The sequence below is a fragment of the Tarenaya hassleriana genome, unplaced genomic scaffold, assembly GCF_000463585.1.
Source record: "Tarenaya hassleriana unplaced genomic scaffold, ASM46358v1 Cleome22, whole genome shotgun sequence".
NCBI lineage: Eukaryota > Viridiplantae > Streptophyta > Magnoliopsida > Brassicales > Cleomaceae > Tarenaya > Tarenaya hassleriana.
In genome coordinates, this window is record NW_010965541.1 from 137,465 (window position 1) to 160,451 (window position 22,987).

The 22,987-nt window shown below is 37.2% G+C and overlaps 4 protein-coding genes across 15 annotated transcripts; 1 reads left to right on the plus strand and 3 right to left on the minus strand.

Annotated features, from left to right (window-relative positions):
* Positions 1-1,623: 1,623 nt before the first annotated feature.
* Positions 1,624-2,335, minus strand: LOC104814785. The gene has a single exon (XM_010542969.2). It carries the CDS (start codon positions 2,307-2,309, stop codon positions 1,755-1,757), a length of 555 nt encoding a protein of 184 aa, XP_010541271.1. The 5' UTR covers positions 2,310-2,335; the 3' UTR covers positions 1,624-1,754.
* Positions 2,336-4,995: 2,660 nt separating this feature from the next.
* LOC104814786 (putative protein TPRXL) lies at positions 4,996-6,093 on the plus strand. The gene has a single exon (XM_010542970.1). It carries the CDS (start codon positions 5,093-5,095, stop codon positions 5,909-5,911), a length of 819 nt encoding a protein of 272 aa, XP_010541272.1. The 5' UTR covers positions 4,996-5,092; the 3' UTR covers positions 5,912-6,093.
* Positions 6,094-7,174: 1,081 nt separating this feature from the next.
* On the minus strand, positions 7,175-9,127 carry LOC104814788 (60S ribosomal protein L10a-3). Its single transcript, XM_010542971.2, has 6 exons — positions 9,055-9,127; positions 8,866-8,901; positions 8,201-8,423; positions 7,888-8,053; positions 7,539-7,744; positions 7,175-7,413 (listed from the first exon to the last, which is right to left on the minus strand). The coding sequence occupies exons 2-6, from the start codon at positions 8,868-8,870 to the stop codon at positions 7,360-7,362; spliced, it is 654 nt and encodes a 217-aa protein (XP_010541273.1). The 5' UTR covers positions 8,871-8,901; positions 9,055-9,127; the 3' UTR covers positions 7,175-7,359.
* Positions 9,128-9,857: 730 nt separating this feature from the next.
* On the minus strand, positions 9,858-21,114 carry LOC104814789. Of its 12 annotated transcripts, none has more exons than XM_010542974.2 (17): positions 20,972-21,101; positions 20,703-20,816; positions 16,068-16,389; positions 15,720-15,960; positions 15,146-15,411; positions 14,487-14,654; positions 13,629-14,378; positions 13,346-13,440; positions 12,931-12,993; positions 12,728-12,819; positions 12,585-12,650; positions 11,895-12,497; positions 11,495-11,560; positions 11,321-11,391; positions 11,170-11,227; positions 10,818-11,073; positions 9,858-10,329 (listed from the first exon to the last, which is right to left on the minus strand). In XM_010542974.2, the coding sequence occupies exons 3-17, from the start codon at positions 16,346-16,348 to the stop codon at positions 9,965-9,967; spliced, it is 3,441 nt and encodes a 1,146-aa protein (XP_010541276.1). In that variant the 5' UTR covers positions 16,349-16,389; positions 20,703-20,816; positions 20,972-21,101; the 3' UTR covers positions 9,858-9,964. The 12 variants fall into 12 exon arrangements, 11 of the variants coding, with proteins under 11 accessions (XP_010541276.1, XP_010541274.1, XP_019058255.1 ...); XM_010542972.2 differs by having other exon boundaries at positions 20,703-20,867; XM_019202710.1 differs by lacking the exon at positions 20,972-21,101 and having other exon boundaries at positions 12,728-12,816; positions 13,629-14,160; positions 14,239-14,378; positions 20,703-20,964.
* Positions 21,115-22,987: the final 1,873 nt, after the last annotated feature.

Sequence of the window (22,987 nt, forward strand, 5' to 3'; positions counted from 1 at the left end):
AAAAAAAAGGATAGCTCGTTGGTGGTGTCTTTCTCTTTTATTATATTTGTCAGTGGCTCAATGATTACGTCTCATGGCGTAATGTATATATAACATCACATTATGGAAATTGCATTCTAAATATTTATAGATAAATAAATTTTTTTGCAATTTTAATTAACTCATTCTAAAAAATCATGAGTGTAAAAAAAAGTTGATTGGGACGAGCGGAGTATTGATTGCCACAATTTTTTAGTCCGTATCAATACTTATTTGTTTTATAAATTAGTTGATAGTAATCAATTACAACTCAATTCATAAACCAAATACATTTTTTTTGTCTATTCAAATAAAATCAAATCAAATTTTTTTCTAAATTTCTATTTTTATAAAAAAAATATATATCAAATAAATATAATATTAAATAAACTGTTAAATTATATATATACCTAATAAATAAGTTGTTACAAAAATAAGAAAAATAAAAGTTTTAAATTTTTAACTCAATTTCTAGTTACATCATTATATTTCTTTTAATCCAAAATCCAAATGCATCACTATTTATAGAATACCATATTAAATAAGTTTTTTTATCATGTTTAATATTTTTTTTTCATTTTCAATATGTTAATAATAACTCACTGTTAGAGTTCATAAAGAATTACAGACTACAAACTAAAAATTAGATTTAAAATTAAAATTTTACTTCGTCAAGAGATCCATAGTTTAATCCATGACCCTTTATAAATCAGCAGTTCATCACTCCGTTTTTTTTTATAAATGTAGTAAAAATTCTAACATTTAAAAAAAAAAAAGATTAGATTGGGTTAGCAAACCAAAGCCGTTTTAGATTTTGAAAATCGAATTCGAACATTAAATTTAGGGAGAAAACATGTATAATTCAAATTACATTGGTGATTTTGGATCGTGAGATTAGTTTGAGTTAGGATACCAAATAATAAAAAATGTAGATTTTGGAATAACCATGTTAATAAAATATCACATATAAAGAACACTGCAATTATTTTACGAAAAAAAAAATTGATTTTGTTCAGCTCTACTAAAAAAATGATCTGTCGGCTGTCGCGCGTGAAAAATATAGAGGGAAGGAGAGAGAGTGCGATGATTAGAAGGCCCCCCAAAAAAAAGGGAAAAAACCGACACGAGTCATTTCTCTCCTAGGGTTAACATAGCGTGTTCTGGTTTCATTTATTTTAATTATTTTTCATTCAAATTTTTTTATTAAAAATATATATTATTTGATAGTTATATCAAATTTTTATTCTATATTTCTCTATTTTTTATTTAAAATATTTATTTTAAAAAATAATATAGATAAAAAATATATATGCATCCTTACCTCTCGTTTTAAAAGAATAATAAAGAACTAAGAAATAGATACAATTTAGGATCGTTTACCGTTATCCAAGTTTGGACGGTATAGTGGTGAGAGAACATGCAAAATATGCTTTCATCATGGGTTCAAACCCAAGCGTGGAGAGAGACATTCACCTGGTTTTTTCCGATCTTCTGAAATATGTAGTCGGACTAAAAGTTCGGTGAAGTCCCGGAATATCAAAAAAAAAAAAAGATCGTTTACTGTAGAGATTATTTTAATAAAAAAGAAAACAAAAAAAGGAAAGAACAAGAAAAGTTCGAAGTTTTGGGATTTAATTAATTTATAAATTACACATGCATCTAATTATCACTCATTTTTGTAGATAATATAACTCCTAAAAGATTAATGACGATGCCGGATAAGAGACATTAAAATCCTAAGAAGCGAGGAACAGATCCATGTGAGACTTGTTCTCCTGATCTATCACGTCGAGGAAAACAGGATCAACGGTCACGGCGCTGTCCACGTGTACCCTAAACCTGTGATCCCACCACAGAACCTTGGCCGCACCTTCGATATCCAGCTTCGCCTGCAGCTCCATCTCCCTCCTCCCCACGTCGGCGAAGAACCTCCGCGCGTGGCTAGCGAGCTCCATGCCGCTCAGCCGAGCCGGTAGCCGGAGGAGCTGACACGACCGAGCCGGTTGCTTTCCCGCCTTGACCTCGGCCGAGCCGAGGAGTGCTCCGTCGTAGAGGATCGACATCTCCGTGGAGGAGTAGTGGATGGCTGCGATGTTGGGGTTGGTGACGTGTACGGTCAGGATTAACTCGGCGTCTAGGGCCGGGAGGTTTAGCTTCAGTGAGGTCAGGTCTATGGAGATCAGGTGGAACGTCGGGTCCTTCGGCTTCGCTCCGATGAGAGCTGACGCCGCCACCGCCGCAGAAGCTCCGACGAAGGCAGATGTCCAACTCCATTTTGCCTTTTTGCCCATCGTTGATATGATTCCTATCCAAATCCTCTATATATATATATATATATATATATATATATAAAGTGATGGAGACAACCAAAACCGAAATCTAATTCAATTTCTTATAATAAAAAACAATTATAAACTCCTAAAAATAATTTAGATTATAAATTTTTGTGTTACGAAAAAGTCACAAACATCTATTGATTAATGTCTGATAAGTAACAAACAAATGTCATAGATGAATCCAATAAATTTGCAAATAACTTTAAGAAAACTTAAAGGGAAATCTTTCAAATATATGGAAGATAATTGAATGATTACACATAAATTTAGTTTAACTATTTATAAAAAGCAAAATTATTACCAAAATATATAAACATAAATGTTTTGACTAGAATTAATGGTAATCTATCTAACACTTAGAAAGTGTTGAAGAGAAAGTTATAAATACGGTGGACTTTGACTTGTAGTTTAAACGCTGATTTGTTTGGTATTTTAGTCATGGGTTTGGGCTATAACACTTGACCATCATTTTGATCTTTTTTTTCATTTGATATCATGTTGCAAACGACGTAAAAACTGCCTAGTAGACTGAATCCATCGATCGTAAACAAATTCAACACGAGACAAATATTCTTTCGATTTAGCCATCGATTTGAAGGTGACATGTTGTAAAAAAAATAAGAGTTTAGTTGCTAGTTTAGATTACAATGTTTTGAAAAAGTTAACTCAAGAATTTCGCATCACTCTCTAAAACTATAGTTCTCGACATACCTTCCAACAAAAAAGGATAACTACTAGATTAGCCCACCATATTCTTGTAATCTCTTGGAAGATTAATGAGACATCTTCGATAACGTCCTCCACAAAGAAGTCTAGAACCATTTAATACATAGTTTGGACTCCACCTCGACTAGATTTCGTGATGCTTAATACATATACAACTAAAGAATTATTGAGGGATCATTTTAGAAATTGGGTAATCGGTTTCAAGACAAATCTAGGGTTATGCTCAATGTTTGGAGTTAAGGTTTGGGGAGTGTTGTCTGATTTACGATTGCTTCGTTTGGACACACGATAATATAAGATATTTCGGTGATTGATATGCCGTCTTTGCTCATAATACCGCTATTGAAGGTGAACGTTGTTGGAATAACTTTTTCAAGATACTTTCCTAGTTAACGAATGACATGTTTACCCGATAGACAAACATTTATTTGGCCATATATAATTTCTGATTTACGATTACTATTTTTTTAATAAAAATTTAAAAGTACGATAATATTTTAGAAAAAAAAAGTAATGGTAAGAGTTTATGTAAGTTTAAAATTGTGACAAAAAGAATGTACCTGATTTTTTTTTTTTTATTTACTTTAAAAAATTGACAAATTTTCTAATTTTATAGAAGTTTTTGTCAAAGGATAATGCAAATACGGAACATTGTAGCTAGTATTTTCTAGTAACTAAAGAATAATATTATCGGTCAAAACCCAACCGATCGAATTCAAATCGTAGGGGAGTGGTCAAACTTGGGTAGGAGATAATTCTACATTGAGGTTGAGTGTTCGATTCCTGACTGGTGAGGAGTGAGGTAATTTTTGGGTTTATATGATCCATATACAAAGGCTGCTCTCGGGTCGGAAGTTTATCTAGTCAGCGCGCCCGTAAGATAGCAGTTAGCGATCTTCCGTTATAAAAAAAACATTATCGGTCAAATTGAACGACGAAAGGAAAATAAAAAAAAATATATATGAGGTGTTGTGTTTGTGGACCCCAATTCTCCACACACGAACTCACCACTCCGTTATCTTATCATTTCCGGCCACGTCATCCCCCACTTACAAATATTTAATTCCAATCTCATTTTCTGGAGTAATAATATTGGGTTTCCTGGCAAAATATTTTATATGCTTCTTATTTCTAATTAAATATTTTATTTTTTTATATTTTATTTAATATTAAAAACACTTAATAAATGACCGATTGCCAAAATAATATATAGATGATCGCACGACAAGTAACATTAAAAATTGTCGCATCGAGCTGAGAATAAAAAAGACAGGAAAGATTAATTTAAATTGTAATGATATATAGTTTTACTTGGTTAGTTATCAAAAAGTTTTAATGTTAATATATATATATATATATATATATATTAAATTTAAATACTAATATACGTAATTCTTTTTGAAGATTACCAAAAATATTCCAACAATTTATAGTCAAATTAACGAATATTTTATGAAATTTCTATTGCATAAAAAAATTAAAAGGCACTTATGGGTTGTTTTAACCCCGGATTTTGGGGTATATACTTAGACATTATATCAAAAATATCTTTAGTTATTCTTAGTTCAACATATAGTCTTTTCAACTGTGACCATATGATACAAAATATAATATGATCATATTTTAATTTTATTGATAATAACGTTTATCTCACTAATTCAATTATGTTTATATCTTATATATCTTACTATTTATTTGATTAAAATATTATAAATTTAATATTATAAATAATAAGATCAATATAAGACTGCACTGTATTTTGTATTTTGAGTATTTTGGGTCCAATGGATTACATAGTAATAATAATAATAGAAAAGAGTATATATTAAAATAGAAATAACAAATTAATAATATTTTTGATAATGCCTGTCTGTTAGGTTTTTTGTTTTTAAGAATCATTTATGAAAGGAAATGACATTTTTAAAGTGAGAGAGCCTTATTGCCCTAAAGTCAAGAAAGCAAGACGGAGCCGATATCGCATCGACCCGAATCACCGAATCGGAGCCCCATCGATGGATCCGAACGGCCGTATTCCCTCCCGATTCAACCGCCTCCGTGAATCCTCCGCCGTCTCCGATCGCCTTCTCGGTACCTTCACCGCCCAAGGTCCTCGCATCCATATCCCTTCTTCCTCTGCCACCGGCGATGGTGATCTCTACGAGGACGATATCTTCGCCACCGAACTCTCCCACACGCCTCGGTCTTCTTCTTCTTCTTCTTCTTCTTCTTCTTCTTCTTCTTCTTCATATTCCTCTTTTTCGGCAGTTCCGCCGCCGCCTGGTCGCCCAATCCAGAGGAGCAGAAGCGGATTGAAAACCGTCGAGGCGTCCGGAATCCTCGCCGCACTCCCGGAGCTTTCCGGGAGCAATCACCTCGGCCATGTATTTCACCACAAATCAGCGGCGGCTCTCTCCCCCTCCGTCTCCTCAACCGTATCTTCGTCGTCTTCCCCCGGCGGCGCATCGGCGGCTTCGTCATCGTCAGCGCGCGCGATTCCTACCGCTCCGAAACCTCCGCAGGAGAGGATCCCATTCCCGTCGTCGTCAGTCGGTAGTGGAAAGTATCCTCAATCTGCTCCGGTTAAGGTTCCAGTGATGACACGGGCGACGATGAATCGCCAGCGGAAGGAGTTCGATCTGGCGGACGTGGTGGACGTGGAGGAAGAGGAGGAAGGCGAGATGCTTCCGCCGCACGAGATCGTAGCTCGGTCGCTGGCTCAGTCGTCGCTGTTGTCGTGCTCGGTGTTGGAGGGAGCAGGAAGGACGCTCAAAGGAAGAGATCTCCGGCAGGTAAGGAACGCTGTCTTTAGAAGAACAGGTTTCATAGATTGATTGAATTTTCGTAGACATTCTTTTATTTATTATGGGATTGGACTTCCTTGGTTGATACTGATTGGCTAGAAACTCCATGGATGTCATGTCTTCTCGTACCTTGGTTCTTGACTGTTAGAGAGAACCCTGTTCTTGTCAATATATTCGTTTATGTTCGATTTGGCATTCGGCCTCTTTTTCTTGCTCTTGGGTGCAAAATCATCAGAGCTATTCGGAGAAGGGTGGAAAAGAAATGCTCTGGATAATGAATGTTTCATGCACAACTTTGCAAGTTTGCTTGAGAGGTAATAGATTTCTGAGATGGGTTTTCCATAGGAAACGTGTACATGCTTCTGAACTTGAGTTAGATGTGTGGAAGTGAATAAAATTCGGCTTCTGGGTTTGAAGCTTTTAACATTCGGATCCCTGAAAAAGGCGAGTCCGAGTTCGTAACTCCGGTTCATATTTATGACTTACGGTTAGGTTACGTTCTTGCTTGTTTGATGCTATGGATGAGCTCGGAGATTTCTGCCAGCTCCCCTTGCCAAGAGTTTGAAATTGTATTCGTTTTAAGAAATGCGCATATTTTAGGTAATAAACCGTGTACAAGTGGTGTAGACTCTTCTGATCGTTTTGTGAAACCCATAATAGACCGAGCTTTGGTCGAAAGTCAAATGGGTCAGTCTGCTTTCAGCAGAAAGGTGATTGCTCTTTTCTTCCTTGCTGATTGCCATTTCTCTCTCTCTCTCTCTCCCTGTGATGGTATAAGTCTTGTTGATGGCATTTCGAAGTCGAATGCTTCATTTCTATTAAAGCTTGGGTTGGTTATAAACACGTTTTCATCTGTTTTAATTACAATTCCGTGCTTTCTTAATGTCTCCCTTAAACTAATACCCCTATAAAAATACGAAACCGCAATAGTAAAGCTTGGATCATACAAGATATTATATTGGCAGAACTTTCATTCTAGATTTCTTTATACAAGACCTTGTTAGTGTGATATGATCTAAAGAGTTGACTTTTGTTTTGCAACAATAGAGCTCGTTTTCGTTTTCTTTTCAATATCCTTTTTTTTAAATGCGAAAATATGGGTATTATTAATGTATCAGAATAAAATATATTTTATAAATTTCAATCGGTGAAACGTTAAGCTGCTCTTTTGGCATCACTTTTTCAAGTTGTAATATATCATGTGATGCATATACGTACACATATCTCTCTACTCCATCAAGAAATTCTTACCAATTTTAATGGGTCCATGATGTGGAAGTACTGCAAACCATATTCTTTCAACAAAAACAGATAATTAAATGGATTAAGACAGGTTTCTCATAATACAAAATGGACGTCTTAACCAAAAAAAAAAATCCATGTTCTTACTCTTGCGTCCAAAACGAATGACAAAGAAAAAGGAGTCTGATATGTATTCTATTACCTGTGGCAAGAATTTCACAAAAGCTCCAAGAATCTCAAAAGATACGATTTGTTGGACCCATTGTGCTCTTCAAGTACAAGCACCTCACCTGCATGTTACAAGATGATATAAAGTAAACCCTAGAACGAGACTTCGAAAGATGGAAAGTTCACAATTCACAATTCAGAATCCATCGACAAAGATCGGTACTCGGATGAGTAAAAGGGTACTCACGTTTTGCCAGTTCTTCTTCAAGAGCGAAACGAGGAAGTTAACGCTCATCTGAACATTCTGGAATATCTGCTTCTCCTCCATTGCGAGGTTTCCCACAGCGACTCCCATGCAAAGGACCTTCTTGAGTTGGAACTTCACAGTTGCCTTTGTCTCATTGACTTTCGACTCCAATGTCTCTTGGTGGCTCACAAGGGTAGGGAACTTACCTGTCGAAAAAACAAGAGAGGAAACAAATGGCCACAACGTTTATTTTGTTAAAGCATGTACATTGCGAAGGCAGGCTAATCATGTAGATGTCGATTCCATGAACTAATTAAAGATGGATGGAAATCGGGTGTCGAAAACTTGCCTGCTTTGTTGAGACCGGGACCTAGAAGACGGGGAATCTGCTTGATAACGGATTCAGATGCAAGAAAAGCGTGGTATTTCTTGGCCAGCTTCTTAACAAGTTTCTTGTTTTTGTTCAACTTCTTAAGGGCTTCCACATCCATGTACTCCAATCCAATCTTCACAGCCTATTAAAACAACAAGTAACCACACTACATGCTTACACGAAAACATTACCAAACCTTCAAAAGAACAAAATTGCAGATCGATTCCAGAAGTAAACAGCTGAAAACTCGGTGAGCCTATGCTCTGATTCAGGGGGCGGGAAGATTTACCTCTTCGACATGCTGGGCATCTCCAAGCATACAAATCTTCATCTTTGGCCGGGGAATATGAGGCAATTTGACTGATCCACTGAAACGTTTGTCCTTCTGTGGATCGTAGTTCTTAAGCCCTATCTGGAGTTCGATAGTCTCAGTGAATTTGCGAGGCTTAGTCTCCTTACAGTACGTGAGGATTGCGGATATTGCCTCTCTCACTGCATCGCTCTGGAGCTTACTGCAAGACCCACAATACCCACAATTCAATAACAAATCTTTGGTAACCCTAATTTACAGGATAAATAGAAATTGAAGCATCTAACTGAAACGATTGACCTCTTTCTTACGAACTATAAATTTCTATCTCGAATTCAAGCTCAACCTATTTCCTATAGGCAAACCACCCTGCAACGTTCCTTCAAACATTACAACCCTTCACTTCGTAACATCTTAACAAACACTGGAAACATCTCACGACTCAAGAGCTGGAATTCTATAATAACAAGAGCCAATCACATGATCCCACAATGGGAAAAGGGTTTGAATCTGGAAAACCTGCAAGCGGAATCCTATCTTCACAACCGTACAATAGCCATCATGCATCTATAAAACCACAGACACATGCGAAACTACATATGAAGCTGAATCAAATCCGCACAGAAGAGTTACTCTCCACACACCTCATGTTGGTACTCCCTCAAAATGCTATTGCGCTCCTGAAACAATGCACAAAAGAAAATGGTGCTCTGTGAGATCTCTGCGGTAAATTTTCAGCTTCTGGAGAAAGAAAACGTATAGAGATAAAGAGAAGAGCAAATGAAATTTGAAGGAGAATCAACGGCGATGGAAAGAGACTAATGGGAGAGTACCAGGAAGATGAGAAGGAGAGGAAACCCTGGAGGAGAGAGAGAGGCTCCTTCGCAATGGCGCAATAGCAGAATTTATTGAGACTACAACCGGAGGTTTGGGAAAGAGGGCGCAAGGATCCAAGGAACAAAAAACCTAACCCGCACAGACAAAACCCAATAAGAGCCTAATATAGGCCCAATGAGCAGAATTCTAATTTATAATGGATTTTATCATTATCCTTTATTCCCAAACAAATATCATATATATATATATATATAGATCGGATACGTATATCAAAATTAAATTATTCGATATATCCGATCCGAGTTTTTAATAATATTATTAAATATAGGGTAATTTGGTAATGAATTTATATTTATGGAGTCATTTTGAAAACAAAAAGAAAAATATACTAGGGTTTTTTTTTTATAATGAATTATCCGACCTTGTTCTTTCGCCATGGCTTTTCAATCGAACAGACCTTACCTAATAGACTAGAATGATCGATCCTACCTTCGCTTCAACCGCACGGCACAATAAGGGGAAAATTCATCTAATAAGATACTTGGATGTGTGTGTGCGCGCGCGAATAATAATAACCATTATACAGTCTTATTTTCGAAACCAAACCAAAGGAAACAACTTTGGATGATATTTTATTAGCAAAGATGTTGCAATAAAACATTATTAAATGGGAGAGTGAAATTGAAGCACAATATGCGAAAAATTCATCAATTAAATATATATAATGCTATACATAAAACAATAAATAAATAAAAATATAGTCTAATTTACAAGACCAAAACCAAAACCAAAACCAAAAGAGCAACAACTTCAAATATGGATGAGATATATTTAGCAAAAAATATAGCAACAACAACAACAACAACAACAATAATAATAATAATAATAAAAAAAATGTAACGTTAATTAGAGAAGCAATTTAACATCGGAGAGATCATCCATGGGGATTTCAAGACCCATAGTGTCAATATCCTGCAAGCCATCAAACCAGTTACCGATATCAGCAGTCTCTTCCATGGAATACAGCTCCTTCAGCTCCAATTCTATATCCTCCTCCTCCTGCTGTCGAGAGCTCGACGGACCAGTTGTGTGACTAGTCCTTGTCGGCTGCTGGCTGTTACTGTGTTCTGTCTTCATTCTGTTCCTCAAACCTTTGCTCTGTTCCCTGTCTCTTCCACCGCTGTCTAGGCCTGGTGTCGTGACCTTTGACGAAGCGCATCCTATAATATCGTCGATCAGAGCTTCTCTCCTCTTTGTACTTGACACCACCCCTGGCCATAAATCACTTGGATAAAAAATGACTGCGAAAAAGATTATTCCGTCCAAGGAAGGAGTGGATTTTGGGTGAAGCTAAAAAGCACCTACTCCTTGTGAAAACAGATGTCAGCTTTCGATTATTTTCCCGGCCTGATCATACTCTTACCTTACCTGATTCACTGTAGTGCTGGTCATTTTGGTCGGTTATGTAAAAACCACACCGATCCAAACAGAATAACACATAACCCAACCGAATTCGATATAAAAACATAATGGATATGATTTATCTTAAAAACAAATATTTGGAGAATGAATAGTTTTATCAATAAAAACCGAATCCAATATAAAAACCAAATGGGTATAGTTTTCTAAAACTGAAGTAATCGAATCGAAACCCAAAATGATCACCTCTCTAACTAAGTGTACGTGCTACTACAGCATAAGAAATGGTTGAAGAAATTATCAAGGAAACATCATCTAGGTTTAAGAAGATTTTGCGTACCGGTTCCTCTTGCTTCAGCCTTATGATTAGAAGGTTCGTTGTAAGTGTTACTGGCTGTTCCGGACCCGCCATTGTCTGAAGATTTCAGATCGTTGCTGTGAGAAGAAACCAGGATATCCTGAAGCGCGGGATCAGCAAAGCAACTACGTCCAGTCTCTTCAAACTTCCGGCACCGAGCAACAGTTCGTTTGATAAATGCCAATGCCACTTGTCTCGAAACTTTATGGACTTTCGACCCTTTACTACCACGGCTTGCCTGTTTTTTCATTCAACATATAACAGTATAAAAAACTGTAAATATCACGGCAAAAACATCCGTTCGAGTTTGAATTCGATGCATTGATATTATTACCAGTCTTTTCCTGTGAGCCATTTCCACTAGCTGGTCCACTGCAAGATGCTCGATTTTCCTGAAAATAAACAGGTTAGGTTACTCGTCACAAAAATCGTCGCAATATGAGTCATTTGGGTGGTAATGAATCTGAACTACAACTAAATCCAACCTTCGTTCAGCATCTTTCCCCTTCTGTATGGTCATATTTATCTTCTCCAACTTCTTCTTCTTGTTTTGAATCTAATCAAGCAAATAAAGAACATAACTGCGGTCAAATCTGATAAGCAATCTGTCAAACCCTATGCATTCTCGGTAGAGTATGACAATTGTGTTTGGTTTTAACCTGCTGATACACGCCTTCCTTCAACTCCTGAACATCAGAGCTTATTGTTTCTTCCGCTAAATCAGGCTGTGTTACAAAAATAAACGAAAACATGAGCCGATAAAACTGACATTTAACCACATGACCTTACTAGATTTACGGCATTCTAATTCCCATCCCTAATTGCAAAAGAAATCAAAAGAAAATGATTAATATATCCATACCAATAAGAAATGGTAATATAATAAGCTCCACACAACAATTGGACCAGACAACTTGCAACTTTCAAACATGGTTACCTTGTTTCACATCACATCTTTTCATCGTATGAGTAGAAGAAACAAAATAATATCATGTCCTTACCTCTAATTCTTGACAGATGAACTGAATGTTTGATTTAAAGAGTGGAAACTAAACATACCAATGCCTCAGGATATACACCAATGCTCTGTAGTTCCAGAAGAAGTCGATCATCCAAAGACATGAGCTGATACTGAGAGTCAGATGATGAGAAGTTGGGAATGTTTATTCCCCTTGTTTGTAACTGATCCATACTATTAGACCATATCTCATTGCCGAGTGCAATTTCAGAATGCAATAAACCGTCACCTCCCAGCCACTGTTCATTGCTACGGCCAGAAACTGACGTCTTTACATTCCTATCGCAAGAGAATCTGTCAAACAAGCAATTCTTCAGGGTTTCAATATCTGCATTTGATTCTACTTCAGATTCCATTCTGTCCCTTTCTCTGGTTTCGGTGTCAATGTGGGTACATGAGCCACAGTGAGAATCATCGCTCGCGTAATGAAGGAACAGATTTTTCCCTTCACCGAATTGGACGACTTCTTCTCCATCATCTTCTTCTATTAAAGCAGAAAGCACCCTCTTGTACAGTGGAGTACTCTCATTGAGCTTTCTCATGTCCAATCTTTCAAACGAAAGATCGTAAATAGATGAGGCTTGATTTGAGAAGTGGACAGTATCATCACTAGGACCCTGAGAAGCTTTGGGCATCAGGACACCCTAACATGGAGAGGGATATCTCTTTCATTATTGTAACTTCCAGGAGTGAAACAAAAATTGCTGAAAATGAGTATAATGAAATTTTACCATGATATTATACCCATTTGCGGTTGCCTCTCTTAGCGACATATCAAGTTCTTCCACAAAACTAAGCTGATAAAAAAAGTAAAAGATGTAAAAGAGTTTATCAGGAGAAACTGTGTATATATTACAGTATCCCCGTGTACTACCTGATCCTTCATATATTGCATGTCGTCTGAGCTGACAGAAGCAAAGATGTACTCCATCTTCTTCCAAAATTTACCAGAACAAGCATGATCTGCTTCAAAATAGCTTTGCAGTTTAGCAAGCACATTTTCTTTTTGGCACTCAATTTAGCAAGCATTTTACAATCATTAAATTGGAGACCATCAGAAAGACAGAAAATACATACCAGCTGCTTTCCGTGCCGAGTTGGCGGCTGCAAACAGATCCTCGCAATCGTCATCAGATTCACCTAAAAAGCCACATCTTCTTCAGTACTCCACTCGTAAAAATGGCACCATCAGAAGCATAAGGGACCTCTTCTCGGTGGCATACCACTCAAAAGGATATACAAAGATGAATGAAGCAAAGGTTACATTTCCACAACAATATTCTCCTCATTCAGTCAGGCAAGAAACTATATTCCATTCAGACATAACGATATCCTAACTCAGATATTCATGGGGTTGTATTGCACTGGAGAGATAAGTAACACACCCCAGTAAAAAGTTAAATGAAACAATCCGGAAACAGCAACTCAGTAAAAGCCTGCAGCAACTTAAAAAAAAATCAAAATAAAGGCAAGGAAAAAGTTCAAGAAATACCTGTGACATCTGATGAAACAGAATTTGCATTTGAGCTAAGCCGTGTATAAGCTTTACGGTCTTTAAGCTTTTTGGCGGGTGGACGCCCAGATCTGCTGAACAGAGAGAAATCAGACCATTAATTTCTGGCGTGCACACCCACACACACACACATGCACACATAAAGGGTAGGGTCTTGCTACTCAGATAGAAATCGCAAATGTTTTGAATTAAAAAAAAAAATTACAGAAAAGGTTTCACGGTAAAGGAGAAAAATAAAAAGCATGAGTTGCATAATATTCACCTTTTATTTTTCTGTGACGCAATCTTTGCGTTTTGAATAGGCTTTTCTATTCGTAGATTCTCCATCTTAACTGTGTTAGGATGAAAACCGGGAGCTATCAACAACGAACCACTTCCGCCTTTTCCTTGCTTCCACACACCATCTCCGTTATGACCAGAATGAATCTTGTTTTTTCTTATAGAAAGTAACTGTGCCCCTGTTTTCTGAGTAGTGGTCACATCACTACTCTCTAGAGCATGCTCTCCCGGTTTGTTATTTCCAACTCCTGAGTCCTCACTTCCCGATAACCCACATGGTGATGAAGCATTCTTCAGCTCCCTTTTCACCCTTAAAGAGGTATTATCAACAACCGAGAATGACCCAGTGGTTCCGGGGGAAGCTCTTGGACTGAAATCAGATGTTGAAAAGCCTTGAGAAGAAATATTGCTTTCAGCATGCTTTATGAGAGGAGAAACTACATTTGCTCTCCTTGTTCGAGAATTCTTATGTGGTCTCTGGCCAACCCATTGAGCCATTCCATGTGGAGATGAACCTGCTGACATTTGAAGCTGGTGATTGTTTCCCAGAACTAGTCCTGACATTTTGTTAATACGTTTCGATTGCTCCAAACCTCGTAGCGCTCCGATAGGGGGCTCAACTCTAGATGAAGGTTCTGCAGCCATAACGGCGCCTGGTCTTGGAATCCTAGAAACTTTTCCTTTCAACATTGTACTAGACCTGTTTGCCAGGTCATCTTCCTGCAAATTTCTCCTGGATATATACAAACATGAATGCATCAGTCACATAATCAAAATTCTTATAACATACAAGCTACACGTGTAACAGAATAGGAGATCAATGTGTTTACTGTTTACCCACCTGTTATTTCCCTTGGACATAAGCCTTTGCTCAGCAAGCACTGAATGATCCCGTGCAAATGAAACAGGCTCCATCTCATTCCTGGACAATGTACCGACTTCTGGACTGTGAGGCTCAAAAGAAGCATCTAGCCTATTAATTCCACTCAGCCCGGAAGAAGATTTGGATCTGGAACAGATGAGACACATTATGTTTTGTTTCGAAAATAATGTTATGCAGCTGACATCAATCGGCTGGACTAAATGCGGTATGCTGCAAAAACTCTGCGTCACAGATGTTGTACTGAAATGGGTAAAGGAGATACGAATAAACTTCAGGGTAGATTCATCATTCATTTTAGTCAAGCAAATAGACAATCATCGGGAATAGCTTAGAAACTGGCTCACATTTAGAACAAGGACACTGAAGAATATCATGAATGATTAGTTGCAAGAATAAATGCATCCACTGGGATATCATTATATTCCACAACAAAGATTTTATAAACAAGATTAATTGATTCTTTTGTGAAACAAAAAATTAGTTATGAGCCTTGGAATAGAAGATTGATAACTACATGCTTCAACGGGTACCAATAATTCAATATTGATAGATCAACAGATTATCTCTAGTCGCCGTTACAACCAGATTCGCTAATATCTCATATATTTCAAACATACCTGTAATTTTGGGTGTCACAAGAAAGCAACTTAGAGTCAGCTGTCAGCTTTGGCTGCACGGCACGTTGATCACTATTCATAACTCTGTCGCCAAGAGTAGCAACAGATCGTTTCCTTTTCATTTTTGTCTCCCATCCTTCACCTCCGACAGGCAATCTGCGTATCTTCTCTTCAATTTGCACGGTCTCTCCAGAGATACCTGGAAGAGAATCAGAATCTTTTTCTGTTACCTGCTGTCTTGAAAGGGCAGAAACCCTACCATTCCCCTGAAAGTAATAACATAAAAAAATTATTAAACAACTACGACATGTGAGAATCTCCTCTTTCTTCCTCCTCCCAGCCACCACCAGAGAGAGAGACCAAGGCCAAAAAAACCATTGGGAACATATCTTGAAATGGTAGTATAAACCTTATTGAAGAATAATAGAAACACTTTCAGATGTTACCTCTCAAAGAGAAACTTTTGAAAAATCGTGAAACAGTAATTTAAGATTACCAGAAATTAAAAGTCAGCGAGGATAGCTAAATATGCTCCAAATACATTACACATCAAAAGTGAATATTAGATACTAACCAGCACATCAGACACTGACGCACGAGCACGCTTGTTCAACCCTAAAATCTTTTTTCTTTCGCCTGATCTCTGAGCCATACTGTCCTGTGTTCTTGGTATATGGCTTCTCACCTTTTCTAGGTTTACTGCATCCATCCTTTCACCAGGTGATGTATCATTACGCCGCCGTTTCCTTGAAGTTAACGCTTCCGTATACTTGTCCAGTTTGAATATGGATTCACCTAGTTTTTTTGCTCGATCCCTACAATAAAGGTATCCTTTCAACCAAGACTAATCAATAAAAATATTTAAGGCATCTTCGTTCTATTTCAGAGTACAGTTTAAGAAGGTAAAATACGAAAGAAATACCCGGCTTCTCTGGAAGTATCCCGCATGCTTTGTTTGAAGTGCTTGAGCTCCTCTGTCGCTGCAGGAGGAGGAGGAGGAGAAGGTCTGGGATGGGCAATTCCGAAAGAATTGTCTTCTGATGAGGTTCTACCAGGGACACCGAGGACCCTTCTAAGCTCTCCAGAGCGTGTATACTTCTGATTGCGTAGCCTAATTGGTTCCAGTGGCAAACACTGAGGCAATGGTTGCACATCTGATGACGGCCCGACACCCCTGCTCAAGTTATTGCCAGAACCTAGCATGCTGCTTTCTCTCACTGGCTTCACTCCAAAAGCTACCCAACCTGAAACCAGAAACCCACAGCCCTGCAATCAGGCAAAGTTCCGCCATTGCTTCCCACAACTGGCCAAATAGCTTAACTGGAAATTTTCCATGAACTAGCTACGAAGCTATCCCTAAAAGTAGGGATGTCAATTTGGGCCCGAAGCCCAAAACCCGATCCTAACCCGCCCAAAAAAAACTGGGTTAGGGCTTAAAATTATAGGCCCAAAAAAAATCGGGCTTTCGGGCCGGGCTGAAAACTGGATTCGGGTTTAACCGGGCTAAGCCCATCGGGTTTAGGGCCGGGCTTGAAAAGCCCATTTATTTTTCTTTTTTAAATTTTTTGTGAAACAAATAAATAAAATTAAAAAAAATCATAATCCCTAGCGGTTCTCTCTCCTCTTCTCCACTCTGTTTCCACGATGCCCATCTCTCCCAATCTCTCATGTTTGTCTCTTGAACTAGATCATTGGCTTTCTCCAGTGACTCTCTTCCTCTTTCTTCTTCTTCTTCTTCTGCCATCACCTCATCACGCTCGATTGTTGTACGTGGCTCTCTCTCCCCCTCTCTCAATCTCGGCGCATCTATCTCTCTCGGTAAATTTTCCTCCTCCTATTCTTCTTTTTCTTCTTCTTCTTCACCTTAAGTTGATGTTTCCCAGCTGGATTTATCTTGTCTGGGCTTTTTCATAAATCTTCTCAATTTATAATTAACCACACATACAAAAGGGAATGATTTGATTGACACACACGCACATATTATACATATATATATATATGATTTATGAGTTCCATCTATAGAAAAAATCTGAATTTTATTTACAATTAATCCCTAATCGATTAACATTCAGAAATATTATATGTTTTTTTGTCGCATTAATAATAGTGTTAGATGCATATTTGTTTCAAGTGTATTATTGTTAGATTTTTAAATTTATTCTGTTTTTGTATCTATATTAACACCACCTTATAATGCCACAAGTTTATTTTATTTTTGTATGTATGGGAATAAAACATTTAGATTGAGATGCGGGTAGGATATTTTCATCAAATAATTTATATATTTAATATATTATAAGAAAATGATATGATTCTAACTTGGACATGACACGCATGTATACGATGGCCAATTCTCACTCTCGCATATTCTTCTTCATCATCTTCTCTCTTCGTCTTCTATTATTATGTATGCGTTTCTATTGTCTGTGTTTGCACAATTTTGTTTATTTGTGTCTTTATGTGATTGTGGGTTTATGTTGGTTGATTGTGTGCATTCATTCGATTGAATCTGATTGCGAGTTCATGTTTGTCGAATGATCCAAGTTCAGACTCTGAGTTTACTATTTCAGTCTCGGTGTTTGCATTCATTGAAATGAATCTGACATCGTCGAGTATATTTTTATCTATCTGAATCTGATTGTGTATTTTTTTTCTCATATTGTTCTTTGTTGTCAGATTGTGAACAATGGATAGCGAAAAAGTTGATCTAGAAGAACAAGTGATGGATATTAGCGATGATGGACCTCCTTCTAAACAACAAGAAGGCGACAGTCAGGAGATACGTGGTAAAAAACGAAAAGGAGGGTCATGTGTTTGGGATCACATGACTAGGATAAGTCCTGATTTTGCCACTTGTAATCACTGTGGTAAAACGCTTTCTGCTGGGGCTGCAAAAGGAACATCGCACCTAAAGCGACATGTAGAACTTAATTGCAAGGCAAAGCCCAAGTTTGGTAGGGTAGATGATATGATTATTGGTTATGATGGAAAATTGAGGGAAAAGAAGATTGATCAGCTACTTTGGAGGGAAAAAGTGGCTAAGATGTTGGTTGCTCATGAACTTCCTTTCTGCTTTGTTGAGCATGTGATGTTTAGAGAGATGATGCTTTATTCCAACCGGGAAATCAAAATGATTTCTAGAAACACCGCTGCTGCTGATGTTATGAAGTTCTACGAGAGTGAGAAAGCAAAATTGAAGTCTGAGTTGGAAAAAGTTCGTAGTAGGATATGCTTAACCTCTGATCTTTGGACGGCTATTACTCACGAGGGTTATATTTGTGTGACAGCGCATTATATTTGTGAGGATTGGAGAATGCATAGTAAGATCATATCATTTTGCTCTATGCCTCCCCCACATACGGGAACGGAAATATGCAGGAAAATACTTGATTGTTTGAGAGAATGGGGCTTAGAGAGAAAGATCTTTTCTCTCACTCTGGATAATGCTTCAAGCAACGACTGTATGCAAGATATGTTGAAGTATCAACTTGATAGGCAAAACGGATTGTTGTGTAATGGTGAGTTCTTTCATGTGAGATGTTGCGCGCATATCTTGAACCTCATTGTGCAAGAGGGTTTGAAAGTAATTTGTGATGCTTTGGAGAAGATAAGAGAAAGTGTGAAATATGTTAGAGGTTCTGAATCGAGGATGAAAGAGTTTAGAAGCTGTGTGGACCAACTCGGCAGTGATATCAAATCCTCATTGTCTATGGATGTGTCGACACGTTGGAACTCTACTTATGAGATGCTTGATAATGCTCTCAAATTTCGAAAGGCTTTCTCTTCTCTTGAGATAATGGATAGAAATTACAAGTGTTGTCCGTCTAATGAAGAATGGTCAAGAGCTGAAAAAATATGCGATTTCTTGAAGCCCTTTGATGAAATTACTACATTGATTTCTGGCTCATATTATCCGACTTCCAACTTGTACTTTATGAAAGTATGGAAGATCGAACTGCTTTTGAAGGAATATGCGCGGAGCGAAGATGATATTCTTAAGAGCATGGCTGAAAGGATGCAATTGAAATTTGACAAATATTGGGATGAATATAGTATCGTTCTTGCCATGGGAGCCGTGCTTGATCCGAGGATGAAGTTGAAGGGGTTGAAGTATTGTTATGACCAAATTGATAAAAACACGAGTGAAATTAAAGTGGACAAAGTGAAGAGTAAGATGTATTTACTCTTTGAAGAATACAAGGCTACTTTTGCGGTGTCGACTTCAAAAAGCTCAACTCCTTCAAATGTGGCCGGTTCAAAAGAAAAGGTTAAAAAGTCGACTCTTTACGCGGTAAGTTCTATTCTTTTTCTTCGTTTTATTAGTTATTCCAATGATTTCTTTTGATTATAACATTGTTCAATGTTTGGTATTATATAGGATTTATATGGATGTGATGATGGTAATTCGTCTGACGATGGATCGGGATCAGCTTTGGATAGGTATTTTTTTGATCGTAAAATGAACATCAAAATCCATAGTGATATGGACATTTTACAATATTGGAAGGCTAATACCGGACGATATGGCGTAGAATTGGCTCTTATGGCATCAGATATACTTAGTATTCCTATTACTACCGTTGCTTCTGAGTCATCTTTTAGTGCTGGTTCTCGCGTGTTGAACAAGTATAGAAGCCGTCTTTTGCCTTCGAACGTACAAGCTTTATTATGTGCCCGTTCTTGGATGTTTGGTTTTAAAGAATTTGGTAAGTATATATTTTCATAACATTGTCATGATTGTGATTTAGTGACGTAGATGTTTATGTGTTTATGTTTAACATTCTGATTATTGTAATCGGTGTATAGAATCAGGTCTTGGTACTGTGGAATCGACGGATGGATTTCTAGCTGCTTCACTATCTCCTTTTTCTACCGTGTTAGAGTCTACAAGCGATCACTCTATGATGGGGACGGAAGACGTATTAACAATTGAGTGATTTGTATAAAAAATTCAGGATTTGACCATTTGTCTAGTTGTTTTTAAAGATATTTAGTTTATTTTCATGGTATGTGTTTTTATATCTTGTTTTACTTTTAGTTATTAATGAATATATTTAGTTTGTTTTTATGATATTTAGTGTCTATTTAAATTTGCAGATTTTTAAATAGGGTCGGCCCGAATCCGAACCCGAACCCTATAAAATTGGGTTTGGGCCTAATTTTATAAACCCGATAAAATTCGGGCCGGCCCGAACCCGAACCCGAAACTCTCGGGCCGAGTACGGATCCGGGCCGGGTCGGGCCGGGCCGGCCCATTTGACACCCCTACCTAAAAGGGGTACCTGATACTCAGAAATCCAGAAATACTGCAAAATAATTCTTCCTGCACCTCACACGTTTCTAAGAATGACGGGATAAACACGTGCTGTTCCTGAACCTAAGATGAGTGCGACAATTGACTTAATCATACAGCGAGACACAAAGCAGGCCTATGGTGGTCAATTCACTTCACTCAACGGAAAAAAAAATAGAAGCGGAATGACTTCAAAACCAGCAAATTTGGCCACAGAAGGCAATGCTGACACAAGCGGATTGTCGATGAAAGTGGCAAACTCACTCAATTAATGAAAGCCCGGAATCCCTGATCTCCGACATTCAACAAAAATATGGAGTTGTCTAACCCTCTCCTTCAGCCACAATACATGAATCTCGGAATCGAAGCCCGAATTCCCTAGGAATCCAGCAACGTCGCGGACGAATCAGAGCGAGAAAATGTAAAACCCTAGCCAAAGGAAGAACCGCCCAAATGCAGACCTGAGCTATCGATTTCCGAATTCCGACAATCCAAGGGAAACTCGGACCAGAACGAAGTTAGAATTTTCTCACCTCAAATTGTCAACGAAGTCAAGCTCAGAGCGATCACAGGAGGAGAACCTGGTCGGAATGATTTTCACCTCAAAGCGTCCATTATATGCAGAATGCATGTGTATATACTGCTGACGTCATCGGACTCTCTCTCTCTTTCCTCACGGCTCTTTCTGGCACACGCTGACGGGGGCAAGCACCTCAAATACGTAAGCATCAGTTTCTTTGATACACTGGTAAGAAAATAGAATCAATTAGCAAAAGTCCACTTTACCTTAAAAAAAAAAAATACATTATCACGTTGCTGAATTGAAACGTGTTAATGATTACACATGTAGACTAATGTAATAAAATACCAACTCATATAAATATATATATAAAAAAAAACTACAAAGATCGTATAACAAAAGATAAATAAGTTGAATTCTAAGATTAAAACAACAAATCAAATATCATCATCGATAAATTCTAACCCGATATAATCAAAATCTTCATTATTACCTGGTGCATCTCATTTCTCTTTTTGTCCTTCTGAATCCTAATTCTTTTTAGTTATCGTTATATTCTTTTTTTTTATAATCCGAAAGTTCACCGAGCATTTGGCCCAATTACATCTTACAAAGGACCGGGGCAATCCATGTGAAAACTCATCCCTAACCAGGAAGATTCTTTCTCTATCATTATATATTTTCCTTTCATCTTACTATTAAAAGTAGACAATATTGATCTTGAAACCTTATTTCCTCCTTCAAATTGTTGTCTAGTAATTGCTCTAGATTCTTCAAATCTCGATTCTCTATAAACGGTTTGTAATCTAATCCATCATCATTTTCGAAGATCAAATCATTTTCACCATCATCTTTACCAATATACATTTCTCCAAACCACCAATCATTGCATGTATCAATCTCACCTATAATTAGATCTAACTTCATTCTTAATATCATATCTACGAACAAGAGCTTGATTATATTTTATATAAACCAAATTATGCAATCTTTTATGTTCAAGCATATTCCTTTTCTTTTATAGAAACCGTAAAAATAATAAAATTATAATCCAAATATTTTATGACAAATAAAAAATGCCATAGTGATAAAAGAATAATGAAAAAAATTCCTAAAAATTCTCAAACTTACAATGTGTGGAAAACTAATTCCTGAACTTGCAAGTGTGCTTATTTATTCCCGAACTTAAAAAAAGTGGATACGGTAATTTCTAAACTTGCTTAAGAGTGTCATAATCGTCCTTACCATAAATTTGACCAAAATAATATGTTGAACAATCCTACAATGCGCATGAATTATCAAGACACGTCATATTTTAATATCATGTATGCAGAACCGGGTTTAATAGATATGGTTAACAAAACCGGTTCATAATAGTAAAAATTCTGGTTCATTAAAAATAACAATTTGAAGGGTACTTTCGGGTTCATCGATGGTGTTTTCGGTCGCCGCATCTCTTCCTTGAATGATGCCGTTCTCACCGAAAAATTTGGGATGAAAGAGATCTAGCCCCGATGACGGTTATTTCGACGCCAAACGCTCCTGTTTTGGCGGAGACGCCATCAATCTGGATCTAGAACTCGAGAATCAGTAGTGATGATAATTATTCCGATCTCTATCGTTATCCCAGATCTTTTGTGAACCATAATTTTTACTATTATGAATCGATTTTGTTAAACTGTGTCTATTAAACCTAATTCTGCATACATGATATAAAAGTCTGATGTGTCATGACAATTCACGCACTATGTAAGGTTGTTCAACACATTATTTTGGTCAAAATTATTGTTAGGACGATTATGCCACTTTTAAACAACTTTAAGAATTATCGTATCTAATTTTTTAAGTTCGGGAATAAATAAGAACACCTGTAAATTCAGGAATTAATTTTTCATTGAATTACAAGTTTGAAAATTTTCAGGAGTTTTTTCCAAGAATAATTTACTTGATCAAATACATTACAATTGTGTTCACACTAAAAAAACACTACACGTTAAAATTAAAATCTTGATTGTCAAGTCCTGCAAAT